This window comes from Pseudopipra pipra, chromosome 10, assembly GCF_036250125.1.
Source record: "Pseudopipra pipra isolate bDixPip1 chromosome 10, bDixPip1.hap1, whole genome shotgun sequence".
Lineage (NCBI taxonomy): Eukaryota > Metazoa > Chordata > Aves > Passeriformes > Pipridae > Pseudopipra > Pseudopipra pipra.
In genome coordinates this window covers 23,575,625-23,598,689 of record NC_087558.1, presented here as the reverse complement: position 1 = coordinate 23,598,689, position 23,065 = coordinate 23,575,625, and the positions used below count along the sequence as shown (strand labels likewise).

Genomic DNA, 23,065 nt, shown 5'->3' with positions numbered 1-23,065 from the left:
TCATTGTTAATCATAAAATCATCATAGAATCACAGAATGGTTTGGGTGTGAAGGGACCTTAGAGATTATCTAGTTCCAACCCCCTGCCATGGGCAGGGACAAAGTCCAAGACGATGGAAGGGATTGAATTGGTAGAACTAACCCACAGTTGAAGTATGACAATGTGTAGTTCCCCCACTTGGCTACCGTATGAAAATGACTGTCTGACATCAACTCTGCAAAAGCTGCTGTGGGAATTCAGCAGGAGCTGTTCCTGTCTCAGCAGTGCATTCATCACAGGGGGTAACCTTGCTCTAGAAATTATGCTCTCACTCTCACCCCAAAGTCGAGTCCTTGAACAAAGCCCAACAAAGAAAAACGAAGAACCTCCTTAAGAGGGAAGAAAGGGGAGGAGAAAACGTCGCTCTCTGGCTGCTGCAACCCCACCTCCCGGTTATTTCATCTTCCTTACAAGGCTAAAGCCAGAAGCTTTCCTCTGTGCCTGGGTCCCTGTAAAAGCGGGAGAGCAAGCCCCAAGGATCCCAGTGGAGTGCAGCCAGGATGCAGGGCTGACAGAGGTGGGGAAGGAGGCACTGGCGTGAGCCCTGCAGAGAGCACAGCAGAGGAGGCTAGTGCTCTCCAGAGAAGTGTGACAGTAACCCATGAATCCTAAACCAGGTATTCAGTGATGCAGATCTTCTAAAGAAACGTGAAACCAACCCCAAAAAGAAATCACTGAGGGGGAAAAAGTGCAACATGAGAGGTAAATATATTTTTCCTTGGGATAAACAGAAATAACTGGCTTTATTTTGTTTGAAAATCATCATTGTAAGTAGGTGTCTGAAACTGCAGACTGAAAAATGCATTTACTAGCATCTGAATAAAGACTGGTCTGACTGACTTGGAAAGCAGCACTGGGTTAAAAACTCAGATGAATTGAGGGACCTCTGAAGAAATGTTGAAGTTGCTCTTTTTAAAGCTTTGTAAAAATCTACTTTTCTGTTTTGCTCTCTCTGCTACTCCTAGAGGTTTTCAAGAAGTAGTATGCACGCTGCTTTGGGGAAAAAGAGTGGCAGAACCAAAACCTAAACCGAGAATGTGGTAAACTGTCTCTATTGAAACATTTCAAATGCTCCCATGCCCCTATTTTTGCAATAGTGCCATTTCTTCAGAAAGATCCATGACCTACTGAGCTGGAATGTCTGTTGACATCTGGTTGAGGTAACTGTAGCCGGTATTTGGGATTCTTTTTTTTTTTTTTCCAGTTTAATTGAAACAAGCTGAGATTGCCTACCCATTCAATGAATTGTTTCCATGCTCTGACCATGGAGTCTCTTTGACGGGTGATTCTAGAACTGCCAAATCTGAACTGGAAAAGAGGAAACACCTCGAGAGTTCAAAACTGCAGCCCTTCCATGCTGCAGCCCTGACCGTGCTGCCAGGGTTCTTGAAGGGAAGTCAGGGTGGCCAAAAGATGAAAGACTTTGACCCTTGTCTGTAAGATGGACCGAGACAAATGTGATACTACTGACTTTAGTGTAACTGTGTTCTTGGGCTTCTGAGTTACATCTTTGCGATGCTAGAGGACTTACAGATGCTTTTATTCACCAGGTAAAATGAAAAAGTGGCCTGTGGAGAAGAGCTGCTGGGAGTTGTGACAAAGTACAAGACCAGAGGACTGCTCACCAAAGGCACTGGCTCAGCCTCCCAGCCAGTGCGTGCAGAGGTGCGGGTTCGGCAGTTGAGGATGGAAATGCTACGCCGCTCCTCAGTCTTTGCTGCAGAAGTGATGGAGGTTTTTGACAGGTCTCCCACTGACAAGGAGCTTGTGTCCCAAGCCAAGGCTCTCTGCAGAGACTACATAAACTCGAGGCTGATTCGGGCGGGTGTCAGCTGGAGCAAACCCGAGTACAACGTCCCGGTGCCGGGGGGTAAGCTGGCCGAGGTGTCCAGCATCCTGCTGCGACTAGGTGAGTCCCTGCTGCTACGGGGGGGAGCTGGAACTGTGTGGAGCAATTTGCACCAGACTAAGGTTTCTGGAAGAGGCTTTTTATGTGATGATAGAGAGGTTTTTCCTTTTTTTTCTGCTTGGGGCGTTTAGTTTTGGTGATCTTCCCTAAGCAGCTCCTTTGCTTGGGTTTTCTCATGTCCCTTGGAGCACTGCTCAGCACAAGGTTTCTGCAGAGCTGCCTTTTTCTATGGACTTGCAACAACTCAAAATCATGGTGCAGTCCAAGAAAGCCCAACATCAAACTAATTCTGTCTGCACAGGACTCCAGCTGTGTAACAGTTGTCACAGTATTTCCAGCAGTCTTTCTCAGCTGGACATTTTAAGCAGTCTTGTGGTGTTTTCTCCAGATCTGAGTGACTTGGCTGCCATGATGCAATCTGGCAACCCAGCCTGGCATCTAGTAGGGCACTGCTGCCTCTAGACTTGGGCTTCAGCAGTAGCTCACCCAGCTGCAAGGACCTTTAATTTGGGGGTAGTTGGCTTACAAAACGTGCATTGGAGATTTTATGAAAGCTGCTTTTGAATGACAGTGTGTTTTTAATTTTCCTTTGTCTACCATAATCATTCTGCAAGACCTGAGTTTCTTGCTTTTCGCTGGAGCAAGGAGGAGTTGGCTGGTGTTGCCTGTCATATGGTGCCATTTGGTGCCCCCCTCATGGCACAGCGACTGCGGGGGCTGCAGGGAGAGCACTTTGAAGGTCATGCCTGAAGGCTGTGATTTGAAGACATGCTCTAGAGCTGTGTGTGCACCAGGAGCACCCTCTAATGCTGTCAGTTGCCTGTCCTTTTGTTTTGGGTTATAGCATCCTTTGTGCTCCAGTCTAGCTGTTTGTCTTTTGGGATCCCACCACCCTCATTCTTGGAAGTTGCTTCCAACAGCCCTCTTTACCTGCAGGCTGGTGTTTTAGTTCACAGCTGGCTTGGAAACTACCACCAGCATTTGCATCTGATTTAATTACACCAGAGTTCAAGTAAGTCTGGTGAAGTAACCTTTAGCTGGGCCTAACAAACTCAGGACCAGGCCTGGTCTCCCCACTTTCTCCTGTTTCTACCTCTGTTTGATATTATCCCAAGTTTCTTTTTAAGGCATAGTTGTGTTTCTTTTAACTGATTATTTTTTTTTTTAATTTGTTCTTTTTCACTTTTTCTCTCCTATGCTGACTTCTGTTTTTGTTTTGGTCTTGGGGCGATTTTTTTTCTGTTCTTCTGTCAATATTGCTGCCCCTTTGTCCTCCCTTTCTGCCTGGGTTGAGGGTTGAGATTTATTTGCTTTCAGCCAGATCTTCTGTGGGTGGCCAGGAACATGTTAAAGGGCAAGCAGGTGGCACACTGGCTCCGAAGGCGTCTCCTGGATGACTCTCCTATTACTTATCTGTGTCCAGATGGAAAGATTTGGCTGATAGTCTTCAGAACTTGGCGCCTTCTCTGGGCAAATCTGTTTGGAGAGCGCCATGTGGTACCTATGCAACAAGGAGGGTGAGCAGTTCCTCCTCATTAGGATGAAGAGTTGTTTCTGTCCTGTTTCTTCAGAAACTCCACTTGCCACATGGCCCATCCCTTTCTTTTCCCCTTTGCTGCTCTCATCGGCACAAGGCTGAGTGGTATCCAGCCACCTGCCAGGAGTGGGAGTCCTTAGCCATTTCCTAAGCAGTCCAACAAGCCAGGCCAGTTTTTTCCACCGTGATAGTGCTAAGAAGCCTGTGGAGATGAGAAGCTGGAGGATTTGCTAGCTGTTTTGCATGTAGAGAGTCCAATGAACTGACTGATGGGCCAGCAGAGGTGCTGGGCACAGGCGATGCAGTTGCGGTCTTGGGGAGCGAGAGCCCATCAGCTCAGTGAGGCTTAGCAGCTAATTAGTGCAATTAATGAGTCAGAAGCGGTAAAACTTAATGATGTGGCAAAATGAGGCACCCCAGACTGACCTGCTGTGTGTGTCAGAGGTCTGGTTTATCTGAAGTTGTATTTCCTCTGGCCAAGGCCCAGGGAAGCCCTTCGACCACTACAAGGAGCTTCTGCACATGGGAACTGTCGCTGCTTCCCTGCTGACTCCTCCATGATCACTGGAGGAAGGAGGAGAAGCCCCAGAATTGCTCTAAGTGTTGCAAAGTCGGACATCTGAACAAGGGCACCGCAGACCAGCACCAATGTAACGTGCTGCAGGAGAGGTCCTGGGACTGCTGCTGGGACAGGGAATGCTTTCCTTCCCCAGGTGCTCCTGTCTGCCCTGTGCCTTGCTCTAGGGTGGGGCGTATGTGCCTCCAAACAGACCCTGATCTCATCTGGGGCCTCCAGGCACTGCTTATTGGAAGCCGTAACAGTGGCAGGCTACCAAGTGCTGATCCCAGCCTCCCATGCCTCCCTCCCGGCTGACTAGGGCTATCCCCATTTCCTTACATTTACCAGGAAGCCTTTGTGCTGCCTGTGAGGAGAAAACAGCTGTTGAGTACTGCAACTAAGGTTTCTTCTTATCTCTGCTGACCATGTGTTGGCAGGATTTCCTCTTGCCATTAGACTGGGACAATCCCACACTCAGAAAGAGCCAGAAGAGCTCAGCTGTGGAATTCTGTAGAGCTGGGTTTTGACTGTGCTGAGTGCCAGTTAAATGAATTAAGGATCTGTGGCTAATGACTCTGAAACAAGCTCCTGATTGTGGTGGCATCTTCCTTTTTAGCTCCCATACAAATGAAATTTTGAGGAGGATCAGTTGCCCTCTGGCTGGGACAAGTCACCTGGATCTTGCAGTGGGATGTAAAGCTGTTGGGATAGCTCTTCCTCTTCCCAGAGTGCCCTTGTGCAGAAGAGCACAGTGTGTCCTAAATCTACATCAAATAGGACTCTCTGTGCACAAGGGGCCTTGATCCCATGTGATGTGTTGTGTCATGCTCCTACAGCAGCTATGAAACCTTCATTAAATATGTGTGATCCCTTGTAGAGAGAGAAATCCCTTGGAAACTGGGTTTTATTTATTCTACTTCCGAAAAATGGTTTGTTTTGCTACAGAGGAAAAGCTTTACTGCTGTTTCCCCAGCTCCATTGCTCAGTCCTGTGGGAGGAGGTTCTCTATTTGTCCTTAGTAATTCCATCTTGGTCTTCAAGCTGGCCTAACACCTCCAGCCATTTCCCAGCTGGGGAAGAAACACTGTGGAGGTGAAAGCATACGTCTGTATGTGTCAGGAACTTTGGTGCTGAGGAGTCAGTCATGCAAATGAACTTCTCTTTAACCATTGGGAGGAGAGAAAGAACTCCAGATCAATGCTCTGCCTGTGTGAGTGTAAAGTAGCTGAGCTGAGAGTCTCTTTGCTCAATTAATGTTGTGCAGCTCTGGGTGGATCCTTGGCTTTCATCAGCCTCCAGCATTCTTGAGTTGCTCTCATGTGCTTTGAGGCGTTTTTGTACAAGCCTGACGGGGTGCTGGGAAAGGGCGTATCTCCCAAAAGCTTACATGGATGTACATGCCTCTTTCTCACTTCTGAAATAAAATGAAACAGCTTTGCTTATCTGGAGACTGTCTCCTGTGTTGAAGGAAAGCCAGGCAGCCAGCCTGGGAACAGCATTTCGGGGATTACTGCAGCTACACCACTGACACAGGGCCATGGGCTGTCCCCACTCCGTTTAGAAGTGCCAGGCACAGGGGATATTGGGAAAGGAGGGTGCGAGTGGCAGGGAATTGCATCTAAACGACCCTTAGCACTCTGCTGCCTGCTTAAACTCGGGTGGAGCTGGGGCTCAGTCTGTTTGGCTGCAAGGATCTGTGGGGGGGCCCCAGCCGTAATTCCTACACCAGGAATTCCTACACCAGTGTTGTGCGTGCTGACCCCTGGCTGTTTGTTTCCAGGGGACGAGCTGGAATACATTCGGCCCAACGTGTACCGGAACATCGCCCGCCAGCTGAACATCTCCCTGCACTCGGAGACGGTGGTGACCGACGCCTTCCTGGCAGTGGCTGCCCAGATTTTCACGGCAGGTACTGTGCCCGGACAGATCCACAGACAGGGCTGGGTGGAAAAGAACAGCATGGAGCCACCTGTCTCGGAGAAGGCATGTTTCTGGGGTAGCCTGCAAGGTGGGGCCTGGTTTCTGAAAGGGCTGTGGGCAGTTTGGCAGTGTGCCCTGCTTTAATGATTTAATGAGAGCTCCTCTCAGCTCTGTTCTGGCAGGGAAATGCCCTGTGTTGTTATATCCTCCCAGCAGGTTCTGGCTCATTCTAGAAGGCACCTCCAGCCCTTCCTCGATAGGAGGTGGTGTTACCTCATTGCATGGGTAGGTCACTCATTCCAAGCTCCTTTGCTCACCATTGGCAGCAGCAGAAGATTCATTGTATGGGAGACTCCCTTGTTCCAGCTCATGCTGCTGATGCTGGGAGCCAGAACCAACTCATCACAAGGGAGTTCCTCTCCTCCTGGCTTCCTTTCCCACAGCAATAGCCAGAACTGCAATGGAGTCTGATGCTTCTCCTTTCTCATATTGGTAAAGTCTTGGCCCTGAAGGCTGTTCCAGATGGGCAGGTACTTTGAACTTTCTCCCTGCTTAGATGTGAGTGTTCTGCTGCTGCTGTTAGACTGGTTCCAGCAATGATGGTCAAAAGCAAAGATATGCCCTGTGCTGTGTTTCTGCAAGGATACCTCAGCCTCCCCTGGAAACAGTCCCTGCCAGTGACTGGAAATGCAGCCTGTGGGAATTGAGGGAAGAGAAACCTTTCACACAGACATTTATGTCAGGCAGGTCCTGACATCATCCTAGGTTTTCTACAATGTCTTGTGCTGTCTGTGGAAGGATAGTAGATCTTAGAGACTGGAAACAAAACCAAAAAAAAAGGAAAAATAACCAAAGACAGCAACTTGCATAGCAGTGTGAAAGCACTGGAACCAGTGACAATGACCTGCCAAGCATCACAGGATGCAGTGACTCTTGTCACATTGGGAATAGTTACTACAGTATAGAAGTCCAGGTTTCTGTTGTACTTTCAATCAGGCTTCCCCACTAAAAACCTTTTTATCTTGACAGTCAGCTGTGCTTCTTTATACAGAACCACTGACACCCTGGAGAAGCCCTGACATGGAGAACGTGTGAAGTGTGTTGTGGTGGAGAGAACAGATCCTCCCTAGAATCACAACAATGGCAAAATAGATCTCTGAGAGGCACTGCTCAGGCAGGGCTCCTGGCGGGTCGAGCAGGGCAGATTTACTCCCTGAGTTAGGGAAATTGATGCTGTGTCATAGGAAATGGATGGAGTTGGATTGGGTGGCTAGTCCTGCAGCCCTCAGCAGCCTTTCAGAGATGCCTGGGATGCAGATTGCCTTGGCATGGCGCTGGCCTGGGAGGCCCTGTGAGCTCAGAAAGCAAGAGCCGGGCAAGTATGGCAGGAATGTCTGAGTGTGGCTGTGTTCAAAGGGCAGGTGCCCTGTCTTGTCACTTGGTGCTGAGCTTTACTTGCTTAAAGGCTTACAGAAAAACAAGGGTCAAGTTGGCAAGCTCAGGTATTTGCATTGCAGGCAAGTAGGTGATCCTCTTAGATGACTGTAGCTGACTGCATCAGAACTGGCCCACCTCCAGAGCTGAAGTGACACAGGGACCTAAGCCAGAAAGGTGGATGGCTGCAAGTGGAGCAGACTGTGTGTGCTGCTATGCTGCATAAACATGATGCTGGGGAGAAAGCCCTGCTGCCTTCTAGGAATCCTGCTCTGAATGCATATTGACAAATTCATTGAGAGCTGCATTTTTGGTGCTCTTCAACTTCTCAGCTCGGGAGTCAAATGCAAGGTGTGGATAGTTTAAAATTAAAGCTAGAAATCATAACTCTTGGTACTAAACTCTTGGTTTTCAGGGTAATAAAAATGGAATCTGAGCTCAGCCCTGTGAGGCTGGCAATGCTGGAGACTTTGGGAGCATAGTAGAAACCTTCTCTGGGGACACTGTGCTGCAGAAATGGCTGGCAGTGGGATGGCTGCACAGGGGGTGGATTCAAACCTTCCCAGTGCCCTCTATGCCCTGTTTTTAATTCTTTCTTGTCTCTGCCACTCTGCTGGGGGTTGTGTATTCAATTGCTTTTATCAACTTGTTATTGTAATTTCGGTTGGTAGAAGTTGCTGAGTGGCAGAGGAGTATGCTGATTTTTAACGTTCCTGGATCCCACTGCAGTCTCAAGACTCAGCATTTAATGCTAAATCCAGCAAATCAGAGTTGGCTGTGACAGCCAGACATTCATTCCTTCCTTTTTTTTTCATAGTTCAGAGGAAAGAGGCTCTTATTGAGCAAAGGAAACCAGACACTCAAGTTCTGTCTGAATTTTCATGACAATTACCAAGAGCTAAAACATCTCAAGCTGTTTTTTACTGTACAGAAAACAGCTACAGTCTGGCACTGCAGTGCCTAGACAGCCTGGGGAGCCCCACTAGTCACTCACAATGCCTTTCCAGTAGGGGAGCAGGGGATTTTCATCCTTTCTTGCTGGAGAGATTTTCTCCTTAATCTTTCATATGTCTGTCTTCCACACTCTAGTCTGGTTTCGAATGCTGTGTAGCTCTGGCTGTGCTCATTCTTGTCCATGCTGTCTGCAAGTCTTGTCTGAGCCCTGGGAAGCCTGTTTCAATGCCTGACCACCCTTTCAGTGAAGAAATTTTTCCTAATATCTAATCTAAACCTCCCCTGGTGCAACTTGAGGCCATTTGCTCTTGTACCACTGCTTGTCATCTGGGAGAAGAGACTATGGTAAGGCTCAAGCTGTGGTTTGCTCCCCTGTTTCCATGCAACCCATTAGTTCTTCAGGATGAGGAGAGCTCATCTGTGTGGAGATGTGCACCTCAGAGCCCTGATCTGCTTTGGATGGTGAAGGATCTGCAGCAGCATCACCTCTGTGATGTTACCATTGGTTCTGGCGTGTGGTTCAAAGCTGCTCTGCAGGCAGCAGGAGACTTTCCCCTGACTTTAATAGGCTATGGACTGGGGCTTAGCTGAGCTGGCATTTACACTAGCTGTTTGAATAAATCCCAGAAGGAAGGGGTCACTCAGTGGAGAAACAAAAGTAGAAAAGGGGCATGCTTTTTCCTTTCTTAAGGAAACAGTTCCCTGCTGTTCGTAAGAGCTGCTAGGCTGGTGAAAGACTGGATGTGGCTCTCAGTGCCATGGTCTGGTTGACAGGTGTGTTGGGTCATAGGCTGGACTCGATGATCTCAGAGGTCTTTTCTAACCTAGTTGATTCTGTGATTCTGGGGTGGAATGAGATGAACTTTGAGTTCCCTTCCAGCCCAAACCATTCTGTCATTCCATGGAATGCTGTTAGAAATGCATCCTACTGCTCCCTCATCGCTTCCACCTTATGACTTGAGCTCCCATCCTCGTGCACATCCCTCTTGGCTTCTTTCTCTCCACCAAAGTGTATTGTGTCTGGCTGTATTCTTCCAGCTGTTGAAATGTAGCACTGGATCATGTTTCCTTTGGGTCTGACTTGCGAGTGAGGCTTTGATGCCGAGTGGAGCAGAGGGAAGTTTATTTGAGTAACCTCGGGTAGTGTGGTGCTCTGAGACCACACAGCCATGTCTCATGGCTTCTTGAGCTCTCCCCTGGGGCAGACGAGCTCATATGAGCAGGAACACTTTCAAGAGCACTCCTCTCCTGCTAATTCATTTTCCCCTGGGCTCGCCAGTGTTTACATACTTTCAGTTCCATGGCTGGCCTTGAGTCTGCAACTTGTATTTCTTATTTTTTATAATGCCTTCTAAGCAGCTCTTCACTTTTTCCATATCCTTTTGTTCCATCTCTGTGAGCAGAAGTTTTGGAGCTTTCTCTGTTTTGATCATTCCCTTCTGGACCAGTTTTCCATTCCCTGTTGTTGTCAGCTCCTGTGCATGTTAGTTCACACAGTGGGAAGCCCTATGAATGGATTGTCTTGCCAGGTGACGTGTGCCCATTTCACCCAGCGTGGATGGCAGCCAGGCCTTTTGAGGAATTTGGAGCAAGATGATGTGTCTTCACTGCTCATGCACACTGGCCAGATGTAATTCCAGCTTATGCTGAGGGATGCATGACACTAGTGTCACCCTGAACCTGGCCTGAACATCATGGGGGACAGAGGCACTGCCCTTTCAGTAGACTGTGCTCCTCTGCCCCTGCCAAGGGAGTCCTTGAGAAAGAAAAGGTAATGCAGCTGGTGTCCTGGGAAAGTGCAGAGGAGGGCTGCTGAAGCATGCTCCCTTGCCCTGTCCTGTCTGGGGCTGGATGGCTGCTGGAGCCCTCCTTGGCAGGGGGACCAGTCACAGGCCCAGGTGCTGGAGATGTCTGCTCTTCCCTTATTTCAGGGCTCCCCTACATCAGGTGTGAAAAGAGCATAGGCTCTTTTCCTCATCTGCTGTTGCAGATGAGGAGCCCAGCCAGCTGTCTCCATCTTCTGCCTCCAGCAGTGACAATAGCCATCTGAAAATCAGGAGGGAATTTCCTCCTCCTCCTGCCCCCATGGCCTGGCTGTGCTGCTAACAGGAAAAGCAGACTGAAAGATTGGTTTGACCCTGCTGGGCACGCTCTGGAAAGTGGATGTGACCGCCAAGCTCTCCACATCCATCACCATGATAAGCATTGGCCAACAGCTTGTCCTCTTTCTGCTGTCTGGTGAAAGGGAGAGGGGTTCTGTCTGTGTGCCGGGGAAGCCCTTACCTCGTGCAAGTCCTGCAGCAGGTACCATTATGGAACAACCTTGGCAGGGAAGCTGGAGCTGAAGGGCTTCCTTGCCCCTGGACTGACGTGTCTTAGAGTAAACTGGGTACTAAGGAAGTCATGGGTCTCTTGAGGCTTTATCTTTCACTGGCTGTGGATGCACTTTTCTTCTGTTGGAAAGAAAAACTTGGGTCTAAAACAAAGTTAACCAAGACTGCAGCTGTCTTTCTGTACCAGAGTGACCTCAGCCCTGTCAGTTTTCATTACTTCCATGTAAATATCTCAGAGCTAATGGACTTGCTTCAGATACTTAGAGTGCCGTAAACTTGGGAATAAGCCAGTGAACTCTTCCCTGGAATTTTGGGTAACTTTGGTTCATGTAACTCGAGATGCAAGGATCCACATTTCTGCAGGGATGGAGAACTGTAAAACTGGCTTACACTAAAGCTGAGGATAATCCACTGAGGCTCTAGTCCTGGAGATATCATCAGCAAGGTGTGTAACCCCTTAAAGCCTCTTTCATTAGGTAGAGACATACTGACCTGTACTGGGACTCTTTCTTGCTGGGAGAACCCCTCTGTCTAGTGTTTTCTTATGTGGTTTCATAGTCTCTTTCTGGCTCGTTCTACTGGCTGTCATGGTGACACACAATGTGAGAAAGGCAGATAAATAGTGTGAATGCCACACAGGCAGTGAACTTCCTGAGTGACAGCTCCGGGGAAGGGACACTGCAGGGCCCGCTTGGCAAATAAAACCAGGACAAGAATAACAGTCACTTTAGTTGTATTAATAACTTCCTCTGGTCTCGGGGATAGTGCTGGGGAGGAACAGTATCACAGGGGTGATACTGAGCTACTGCTGTTACTGTTGCTGCAGAGCCTCACGAAAGGATCATCTGTACATTTTGATCTTACATTAGTCATGAGTGAAAAGCGGCTTTTTTTGGAACACTGAATAGATTTTCACCAGTCTAACAAGGTATTCCTGTGACTGACATTTTGAAGAGTTCTTCTAAAGTTTAGTACTTTTTTTATTTAAGGAAAAAAAAAAGAAAGTGATTCTTAAAGGTGTTAGTGTGAGTGTCCCTTTTGAGTCACTAAGTGGAAGAACTGTGGAAATGCTCTGAAATCTGCATGTTTTTTGAGGAATATGGGGTGCTCTGCTGCAGTGAGAACACCCGTGAGGAGGCTGGAGCTCCATCTCAGAGATGGGGGTACCTGGGGATCTGAGAGTGCAATGAAGGAAAGAGGGAGACTCTTTACCCCATTTAAATTGTATTTTTTGCTTGCTGAGCACATCCAGTTTTCTGGTGGTGTGTTTAACCCCTCCAGGTCCTCACATCTAGTCACTGATCAAATCTTTCTATCCTCTCACCCGTTTTCTTTCTCGTTGCAGCCCTGTAGAACAGTTCTGTGTGGCTTTTAAACACTAAAACTTCACCAGGCTTCTGGCTATGTTTGGGAGAGACCTTGGACAGATTCCACAGAGACCTAACACTGTAAAATACTTCACAGTACGCTTGATAAATATGGCTATTCCAGATAACAAAGCATGGGGGGAATTCAGCTTCCTGGCCGATCCAAAGGAAATCAGTGTGCCATTGTGCAGTGGCAGTTCTGCAGGGGAGCAAAAGGGTTGCATTTCCAGGTCATTGGTCCTGATAAAAGCCTGATGAGGGACAGCTGGCTGGGATGTTTGAGCACAAAGGGTTTATGCCCAGTGGTGTTGGTAAAGCATGGGGGAGACCCTGGGAAGTTGGCTGGTACCCAGAGCTGAGCTCCAGCGCTTATCGCTGGCACTGACAGGAAGATGATTGCTGCTGGGACAACTTCCATGGAGCTCTTGCTGCAGGCAGGTCAGCCTGGCAGGAAGGCTGTCCTCTGGGAGATTAGATAACTGACTGACCCTCCATCCCTGCACTGCCCTCAGTGGGGTAGGATAGGCAATGTTAAGTATTGTAGGCAGAGTGGACAAATTCTTAAAGCTACCTGTTTTTCAGGTGGAGACTGAGGCATTCTCCTTGCATTGAAGAGGATGGCAACCCTGAGCAACAGCTTCCTCATGAGGGGAAGAGGAAGGGCAGGCACTCTGCTCTCTGGTGACAGGACCCAAGGGAATGGCATGAAGCTATATCAGGGGGGTTAGATTGGATATTAGAAAAAGGCTCTTCACCCAGAGGGTGGTTGGGCACTGAACAGGCTGCCCAGGGCAGTGGTCACAGCCCCAAACCTGCCAGAGCTCAAGGAGTGTTTGGACAAGGCTCTCAGGCAGATGATGGGATTGTTGGAGCTGTCCTGTGTAGGGCCAGGGGTTCGTCTTGATGATCCTTGTGTGTCCTTTCCAACTCAGGATTCTGTGAATCCTGTGTTCCAACTGTGATTCTGTGAACCCTCTTGGCCCTGTAGCTTTGCCTCCCTTTTTTGTTTTGGTGCCATGGAAGAACTGAAGATGCTTATCTCGTGTGCTTTGCCTGTCACATTGGAACAGTTTTCTCTGATCTAGAAAAAAACAGGAACACTTTGTCTAAAGGGTGTTAAAGGGTTGTGCTGATGACAAAAACCCCGGGTTGTTCAAACTGTTTGAGTTCCATCACCTCCTGTGCAGCATGTGCGTGGCTGAGAGCCAATGGCAATACAAACCATGGTGCTGCACTTCTTCCCTGTCCTGGTGGTGCCTTTGGGCTGCTTTCCCCAAAGCTGCGCACCCAGTGCTGAGAGGTGGTCAAACCATACCAAGGTCAGCTTATTTCATTCTACCTCTCTCTGTGGAGGGTTTTCCCCAGTCCTGGTCCCCTGGTATTTCTTTTCCCCCACGGTGGAGAGCATGCTGAACCATGGCTGCATGCAGGCAGCACGGGCACGTGTGACGAAGGAGAGCCATTTCCTTTGATTATTCAAGACTGAGCTCTGTGTGTGTAAACCTGAATGACCTTTCTCCTTTTCACAGGCATAACGTGGGGCAAGGTGGTGTCCCTGTACGCCGTGGCAGCGGGGCTGGCGGTGGACTGCGTGCGGCACGCGCAGCCAGCCATGGTTCACACCATCGTCGACTGCCTGGGGGAGTTTGTCCGCAAGACCTTGGTGACGTGGCTGAAAAGGAGAGGAGGCTGGGTGAGAAATGCTGTCTGATCAAACTTGCTTCTGCGCGTGCAGGCTAGAAAATATCCTGACTGATGGAAGTGCAGGTGTCCCTGCTGCAGCTTTACGCTGAAAAGGGCTGTGTGAGGTTCTCTTCCACAGCCCTCTGTCCTGCTTACACCTTGCTAGACTTACACAGCTCTGTTACTGGTCCTGCCCTGTGTAGCTGAGCCACAGTAATTCAATCCTGACCCACCAGCACCTATTCTGTTCCTGATCTTCTCTGGAGCTAACAGCCAGTCATAGTGGGAGACTGTAAACAGGGGTCATTTCACTGAGGCCCTGGCACAGGTTGCCCAGAGAAGCTGTGACTGCCCCATCCCTGCAATTGTTCCAGGCCAGGTTGGACAGGGCTTGGAGCAACCTGGTCTAGTGGAAGGTGTCCCTGCCCTTGGCAGGGGTTCGAACTAGATGGTCTTTAAGGTCTCTTCCAACCCAAGCCATTCTGTGATTCTCTTGGCCAGCTGTTTTCCAGAAACTGAAAAAAAATGAGGCTTTCCGACTTAATTCTCCTTTCACCTTTAAGCATCTGATTTCTTTGGTCTCTCTATACCCCATCGGAGCATTGGCTCCTGTGGAGGATTGTTCAGAGTAAGAACTTTACTTTGGTCCTGTGGAATAGCCAGACACCTTTCCAGTGACCTTCCCAGCAGACTGGGATGACTGGCTGGCAGCTGGGTGGTGCATGTATGTACCAGGTTCTGTGTGCCTGTCTGGCAGGGACATGGACACTCCCTGGAGCGACAGAGCCCAAAGTGCTTTGGTGTACTGCCAGGAAGATGCTACCTGGAGCTAAATATTGCCCTATGACACCACTGAGCTCATGGGACATCGTGTTCTGAAGGCATGCACTCTTTCCAGACTGAGCCACAGCAGCAAATTCCCTTTTTTCCAAGAGGTGAAATTTATTTCCGAGCCAACAGGAAATGGTCAGGCACCCCACCCACAAAGACCCAGAGAGGGGGAGACATCTTTTTCCAAACTGAGTATTGCTCCTCTGTGCTAAGACTTCCCAAGTGTGCCTGTAGCTGGTTCAGTCACCTAATTTTTCCAGGAGGGAAGGCACCTTTTTGGTGAAGAGCAATGGATCCCTTGCACTTACTAAGTGACAATCCTACCTTAAATCATCCCTCCCCTCTCTAAAACTGTGTCACCTTGAGGCCAACTGACTCAGGGGACTGTTTGGTTGGGCTAAAAGCAACCTTTGATTTGAAGGCCCTGATCTATTCCATTTTGCATCCACACAATTAACTGTGCTGAGGCAGGTAAAGAGGATATCCTGGGATTAAGTAGCACTGTTCCTGCCTGTGAATACCTGTCCCTGCCTCAGTGTTATTTGAGGCTTACTTTAACTGCATACCTGTAGAGCTGCTTGAAATGTGTTCTATGAAGCAATTTTTCCTTTGGAAAAGATCCAGTTTCATTAAAATGGAAACATTGCATAGGAACGTGTCTCCTTCTGGTTCCCAACTATTTTTTCTTCTTTGTTTTGGTAAAACCTGCATGTTCTGATAAGTTAGCATCTTGTTTTAAGTTTTGTATTACTTCATTAGAGTTCAAAACAAGGTGTTTGGATAGCTCCAAAAGGATATTTTTGGAAAGTTTTTGTTGCAAAGCAAACAAGCTTCAAAACAAGCTGCGACAAGGGTATATTTGCCCACCAGAAAGGAGGGGTCCCTTCAAGTCTGGGGGAAAGCTACTAATCTTCCTGCCATCTTGTGCTGTGCTCCCCTGAATGTTCTTCCCCTTGATCTAGGCACTGCAGCAAGGTATTTCCCAGCTTTGTTCACTAAGGGGCCAGACCAAACAACTCTGTGATGGGGACCCTCTTGCCTGCTGCCTGGCCTAGCTGGTGTTAGTTTGTCTTGGCACAAAGTCCTTGTTTCTCCTGTGCACATGGAGAAACATCAGCTCAGATGGAGGCTGCCAAGAGTAACCACCGTGCCCTGAGCTGGTCCAGAAAAGCCACTGTGGAGACCTTGAAAAGGCATTTGAAATTCTCCACTCAGCAGCAGGTTCCCATGCTGCTTCCATAGGGTGGACAAGACCCTACCCCACAAAACCCAACTCAAACCTCTTTGGAGGAACGAAAAAAGTTTGAGGCATCAACTCTCCCTGTGGAGAGTTTGCAGCCTCAGTAGTGGCTTTACAGTAGAATAGAAAGATTTTAATTTTCTTAGCAGCATTTGCTACAAAGCAGTGCATGTGACTTGAACTTGTTTGAACAATTAACACAGAAGCTCAAACTGCCATTGCAGCAGTTTATCAGTGCCTGACAAGGCTCAAAGACCTGCTTTATTAAGTAGCTTTGAAGTTTTCAATTCCAGTGCCTTATCAGGTATGCTTGATTTGGATAAGAGCAGCTAAGGCAATTGTTATACAGCTGAGCAATTTTGCTTATCTAAGCAAGCCCTATACAAATTTGTAAATGCTTCTGAGTGTAGCTCCTCTTGGTTAGAGCAGTGAACTCATTGTCTTTGGGAGAACATAGCTGGGCTTTAAGGAGTTCACATTTTCTCATCTGGCAGTTAACCCTCTACAGCTGTGATCAACTCAGTTTGCATATTTGAGCCTTGTACTGGCTCACATGAGGCACTAAAGTCCTTCACAGCTTATGTTTCTCACGGATCAGGTACCCTAACACACATATTCAGACAGCTACCTGCATGTCATGACTTCTCTCGACTAAAGGGACAGTTTGACACATCTTTGTCTAGGACATGACACTGTGCAGGTCACTAAAATTGAACAGGCTGAGTCAGTTCAGACTTTTCTAAAATGCAAGTAGGGCGAGTGTGCTAAGCCATCACTGAAAGTGTTCAGGGAGACCCGCTTTGCTTTCCTCCACAATACAGATAAAGTACCTATAACCACTGGTACCACATTGCAGCATGTTCTGTTAGCTGCCTTGGCTGCGTGCTACGTTTGCTCCTGTTTTTTTGCTACAAGCAGCAGCATTTCCACACCTTGGTGCTGACTCAGCTTCCTCCCGTCATCCTGTTTCTTCCCATCCCTACGTGCCTGTATTCATTCCTCCTGCAGTCTCTGCTTGTCAGTTATTCACGGGCTCAGCATCTCCTGATGCTCCCAGGAGATCAGCAGTGCGGGGAGCTGCAGCATGCCAGCCTTCCAGACACTGTGGGGGAGGAACTGCTGGAACACGTGGCTGCTCTCAGCAGAGCTTTGGTCTGTAGGTGATGAAGGGCTGTGCTCACTAACCAGCTGCCAGCATTTGTCCCTTCAGCTGCCTTTTGCTTCCTTCTAATAATGATCAAAGTCGCTGAGGCAAGGCTCACCCATGTCTTCAACACAGGCAGAAAGTACTGGAGAAGATTATTGGGGTATTCATCATCTCTCATGTCCTGTTTTGGGGATGAACATCTCAGGGTTTAGAGCCTGCACCCCCTGATACTCAACCACAGTCCACATCTCCCTGTGCTAGGCTGAAGTTTAACCACAACTCAGTTATATCACTGGCAGAGCTTCTAATTTTGATTCCTTCACCAGAAAATGCAGTTTTCTTTCTACCTCTGTCCTGTTCACTTTACCCTCCAGGTATTTTCCACCTTCTCCTCCCTACGCCAGGTGGAGAGCCTGTCTTCACCAATTTGCTGTGTTGTTGTTATTTTTTATTCGTTGCAGGCCACCTTCTCTTCTTGTTAACACTTGAAACCAGCAGCCCAAGCGATCTTTAAATCTGACCCATGTGTCTGGGAGGCATCTCTGCCAGCACACATATTTCCACACACAAAGCTTGCATTGCTTTAGGTCTAAATCGGGGGTTGGCTTGCCTGCTTGTCTTCCAAAGAAAACACTAAGGCAAGAGAAAAAGTGCAAGCAACTTGAGTTGATATTAAACAGGACAACCTCTGGGAAGCATCCGGCTTTACAGAAAAGGATGGGAATGCTGATACTGCCAAAGTTTCCTAAACCTTTCAAACAGGGAAAGAAAGTTGTATTTAGCTATTCAAAATGGAAAATGCTGGACAGTCTTCTTGTCCAGCATTTCTTTCCTCAGTGGTGGCTGAAAAGGGGGACACTTTGCCTTGTTGATGGGGAGTGAGGAAAGTGCGTTTTGCAGGGCTCTTGGGCCTGATTTAATAACTTTTGGTGTGTGGAAGGGTCAGAGCAAGCACCTGGTGCTGCAGCAGCAGTGGTGGGTGCTGTGGGTTGTGGGGCTGGGAGAGCCTGCAGCGGTGGCTGATGTGGGCACCTCTCTCTGACCATCTCTCTTCCCTCCTCATTAGGCAGACATCACAAAATGTGTGGTGAATACTGACCCCAGCCTTCGCTCCCACTGGCTCGTGGCTGCTGTTTGCAGCTTTGGTCACTTCCTCAAGGCCATCTTCTTTGTCCTGCTGCCTGAGAGATGAGTGCGAGTTGCCCAGTGCACCCCCCTGCCCCATCTCCTCCCCCACTCCGCAAGCAACAAGAAGTGACTGGAGATGTAATTCCAGATTGGTAATGGCAATTTCTGAAGAGGAGGAAGAGAAGAACTGGGACAAACAAAAGGCTTGTTTTCCTCTGCCTTCATCTAGGAGCAGATCATCAACCACTGCTGCTCCTCTTGCAGCCGCAGGAGCCTCTCTGACCATTAGTTCTTTCAAGAGTCTTGTTTTCCTGGGTAACTTGCATGTGTGGTCTGGATGTTGCCAGTCCCTGGGCACGCTGATGGCATGTGCAGCATGGAATGTCAGATGTCTGTTCCTTACAGCTGTGTTGCACGGTTATGCTAGTGCCAGGCAGAGGGGAGGAGGAAGGGAATATTATTTGAAATGGGATAAGAAAATAGAAGAGGGGGAGAGTCCCTCCTTCACTCCATGTGATTCCCCTTTCAGTCCTCAGACTTGCCTTGTGTTAATTCTTGTCTCGTTGGGTTTGTGCTTAAAGTTCATCTCCTTTATCCCTAACTGACTTGCTGGGCTCTGCCCCAGCACAGCATGGTGGGTTTTTCACAGGATAAAACCAAACGTTTTGTCAACAAATGCTTCTCCCTGACACGTGTTGGAAATTGGCCTGAGCAGCCGTGTGAGGGGCAGGATGAGAAGGCAGTTGCACTCCATGCAGCACGACAGTGTGTTTTGTTGACCCCTCTTACTGCACTCACACCCCATTCCAACAGGAGAGCGAGGGGCAACGCCTTCAAGCAACAGCTCGGGGTGGAATTTCATCGTGAAGAGAAATGGTTTTTCCACTGAGATTTTGTCGGAGCTAAGCGTGTAAGTAGGAAAGGTCAGGGGGCATGGGCAGAAACAGGGAAACAGTAAGTGAACTGGCTGGCATTGTGAGGGGGGTGAGCTGTGGCAAAAGTAGCTGATGTATGTTTCTCTTTTAATCTCTTTGGAAGTACAACTCGCAGTCTTCTTTGTGGCAAACAATAAAAGAAATAGGTGGTGTTTCACTACTGCACAGGCTATTGTATTTGTTTCCAGAGTTAACAATTCCAAAAAAGGCCAGAACAGTGCAGAGACAAACACTCTGGCCATGCTAAAAATACTTCAGCTTTTCCCCTGGTAGAGCATGTTAACATGTTAAAACTACAACCAGTTCATGCCTGGAATTTAACCCATGTTCTTGCCATGTCAGAAATGTGCTGTTTTCACTGACAGATATAGGACCTTGCTGACATCAGCAGGGAAAGGCTGTGGAGCCTCTTCTCTGCCAAAGCCTCACGGAGATGCCCTGCTCAGTGCCTTGCTCCCAGGAGTGTGGCAATTAACACAGAAAAAAACCCTTCTGGATTAAGAACATGTGGCACTATGGGAGGTTTTGCTGGGTTTTTTTTCCTGATTTCTCTCCCAAATATTTAGAGGGGTTTCACTCTTCCATACAGGAGTTACAAAGGTGTTTGAGAATAAAGCAGAGCCTTGATTTTTGGTACTGTCTGTGGGCAGGATCTCTGCTAGCTGTTAGTAGTGCTGTGCTCTGACCAGCAGAAACCCTAGCAGAGGATGTGTAGGGGTTAGATCCTTGTGCATTCCTGCTTTTGGCTGCTCTAGCTCTTTGCACTTTGGCTGATGTCTTGGTGTATGGGTACCAGGCCTGGCTTTAGCCCTAGTGTTGCACTAGGGTGCTGTACCAGCTTGGTCTACAAACGTTTTCAGGAGTAAAGCAATTCTCCTGGGTCAAAACCCTTGAAGGGCAACCTCCCCCAATCCACAGTCTCCCAACAAAAACATTCACTGACAAGGAGAGAGCCTTGCATTCCATATCACTGCCTTTGATAGTGGGTAGGGAGACCCTGGGATGGGTTATACTGACAGGTTCCCAGTGTGGATGCAGATGATGGTGCCCTGAGGCTGGGGCATTTTTATGTATGTAAAGCTTGCAGCAGTTCCCCAAATAATCCCAAACTGCCAAAAGAATATTTAATTTTTTCCCCCCTTCCTGATGTAATTATATTGGCATTGGGGGTTTTGCTGGCACCCCTTACAGCTGGGATTTTCTTCCTTAGATTCTTGGTAGATCCGGCTATGGAAGTTTAGAGCAGGTACAGAACACACAGTGAATTACACTAATCACTTTTGAGCAGGAGAGAGAGGATCCCCTCCCATCTGCAACAGAGGCATGAAAAGCTCTGTAGTCCACAGCAGGGGGATGCAGCTGTGTTGTCCTAATGGAGCTTGTGGAAAAGTAGACTTTGGATTTCTGAAAGTACCCTGGTTGTGTGCAGACTTTGGCTTGGACAGCTTCACAACTCATCAAGTCCAGCTTGCCTTATCATACCTTGTGTTTTATGGAGTGTATGGGAGTTCCTGAAGCAGTACAGTCTGACACTGGGACTGGCAAGACCTCTCTCAATTTGGATGCTGTTTTGAAATGTAACACTTAAGGTTATGGCTGCTTTTTCAGTAAACTAATGATATCGGAGAGAATACTAAGGAACATAAAGTGTTAAATGTACCAATTAAGTGGATTTAACAAAAAGATAATGACAAGCCAAATAAAGCAGCATTGCTGGAAAGGAATGTGTGTGGGTGGGAAGGGGGTTACAGAGGCAGATGAAGGCTTGGCCTGGAAACTGCCAATAATGAAGAGGTGATTTTGGTCCCCTCGAATATGTTTCAGACTTCTCTGGCTTTTGTCTGTCTGCTTGCATTTGCAAGTCCCTGTGAAATACATACTGGGGCTGAACGGTGTGTTGCTCATCTTGCACTTGGTGTTAAAGGATGATCTTTTGATCTTCTCACTCCTGTAATAACCACAGCAGCAGCAGCCTTGCCACCAAAATAAACAACAAAACAAACAGAATTGCACACACAGCTCTCTGCATTTGGAAAGTAACAGTCTTGAGCATGATACAGCCAAGTTTTTATGTTGTGTTCGGTCCTAGCTGTTATGTTTAGGCGTTTCAGAGTACTTCTGGAGGTCCTTTACAATCTCAGCAATTCTGGGGCTCTGTGATTTTTCTATTCCCTCTTCTCTTTTGGCCAGTCCTACCTGATGGGAGACATCAGAGTTGGTTGTTTATCCCCCCGATAAACATTTTCCTTTTAAATGATTGGTGAAGATCCTAGGACCAGGTCTAATTTATTTAGTTGTTAAAGAAAACCAAGAAAAAACAAGTACCAAAGTTAGTACTGTAGTACTATTGTGCTGCTCCATGCCGAAAGCCAGCATCAAAATCTGAAAACATCCAAACCAGCCATCTCATCCTTTTCCTCCAATGTGCTTCCAATGATCTGCTTGAGAACACTGCTTGTAGTAAGAGCTGCCTTCATTTTTTTTTAAGCTGTTTTCCTCACACTGAATGTTCTAAGTGAGACAGCTACACACAAACTGCCTTGGGGGTTGCTCCCTGTCCCCAGTGACCTTTCAGTCCAGTGTTTTTGCTGAAGGGCAGCAGTCACGGGGGGTGGGGGGCAGACCTCCTCTCAGCATGGGGACACGTGGCTGCTGCTCACCCTGTTAGGCACAAATAAAATCCAGATGGGCTTTATCTGTCTTCTTGCTGTCCCACCAGAAAAGCTGGAAGCATGGGGAAAAGATGAGGCAGGGTCAGGTGGAGGCATGGGAAATTACTAGGAAGAAGCAGGAGGAGGGAGAACGGGTTGGATGGAGGTGGGGCAATGGCATATAGTATTTTTGTGGTTATAGAGCCTTTTGCAGAGGAGAGTGGCCTGTGTGCTATAGCAGTAGGGAATGTAAAGGTCCAGAGAGTAGTGCCTGGAGGAACCTGAGCCTCAGCTCTCCTTTGTTGACAGAAGAACTCGCCTCCAGTAAGGATTATCCCACCATCCTTCACCTCCGGCGCCAACCTCATCCTCTGTTTGTTTATAGCAGACCTACATAGAAATACCTGCTTTATCACAAAGATGAGGAGCAGAAAAGCTGTCTTGGCTTGGAAGTTTCAGTGATGAGCATTTGACAGTGCTTATCCTGTCCTAGACATGATCTTGCTCCAGTCACAGCCTGAGTTGTACCTCTCCTGTGTCAAACACTGGCAGCAGGTTCACCTTCTTCAAAGCAATACTGAAGAAAATAGTCTCTGTCTTGCAGCAGATGTCACCTGTGTTCCTGCAGTGCTTTTTCTCCTGCAAACAGAAAGAAAACAGTCTGTGAAGGCGTTAATTTATCAGACTTGCATCTGTATTGCAGACCAAAGTACAGAACAATAGCGACAGGGAGTGAGATTGAAGTTTCCTGGGAAATTGCAACACCAAACTTCCTCATTTTCAGAGTTGTTCTTTAGACCCTGAGAAAAAGCTCTGCCTGTATTTTTTTTTTATTCTCCTTTTAATGTGCAAAGTCTGCAAGTGGGGTTTTTTTGTGCACAATTAAACTGAATATGAAGCAGATTGTAAGTCCTTTAGATGAGTTTCTGAAAAGATCAGTCCCTGAAGGCGTTCCAACAGCTTTGCCAAGAGCCTTCTTGATGTGGCTCCTGTCAATGTGTGTCCCCTTGAATTTCTTCACTGTCATCGTTTTTTTAAGTCTACTATTTATAATTTTACAGGCATAGATTTGCCACAGATTAATTATTCTCTTAGGGCAATGTGAAAACAATGCATGCTACTAGATTAATGACAAGAAAACAGCAATTTAATGTACTGCTGGCTGACTCTATAAATTTCTTCTATGCAAGTGGTTTGACAGCTGGAGTTTAAATACTCGCTCTGAAAAGCCTGTAACCTCTTTAACTCTAAACATTTTGACCCACTGGGATTATGAGCCCCCAGCACAGCTAAACAGAGCGATCCTTGGTTGAACTTTACACCGTCACCAGGACCTGGAAGTGTATTGCATGTTCAAGCAGAGTCTGTGGGAAATAGAGTACCCCTGGGTCAATCAC

General features: G+C 47.8%; 1 protein-coding gene across 5 annotated transcripts in view; it reads left to right on the top strand.

The window, feature by feature from the left end:
• The first annotated feature begins 446 nt into the window (after positions 1–446).
• The window catches only part of BOK (BCL2 family apoptosis regulator BOK), a 35,004-nt gene continuing 12,385 nt past the window's right edge, over positions 447–23,065 (top strand). The window contains exons 1-6 of one of the 5 annotated variants that reach the window (XM_064666855.1): positions 450–742; positions 1,138–1,200; positions 1,591–1,949; positions 5,826–5,954; positions 13,583–13,746; positions 18,021–19,177. In XM_064666855.1, coding sequence (XP_064522925.1) covers positions 1,727–1,949; positions 5,826–5,954; positions 13,583–13,746; positions 18,021–18,146 — 642 coding nt within the window. In that variant the 5' untranslated portion in view covers positions 450–742; positions 1,138–1,200; positions 1,591–1,726 and the 3' untranslated portion in view covers positions 18,147–19,177. Of the gene's footprint in view, positions 743–1,137; positions 1,201–1,590; positions 1,950–5,825; positions 5,955–13,582; positions 13,747–18,020; positions 19,178–23,065 lie in introns of those variants that run through there. The other 4 variants (XM_064666858.1, XM_064666854.1, XM_064666856.1 and 1 more) reach the window with 4 other exon arrangements.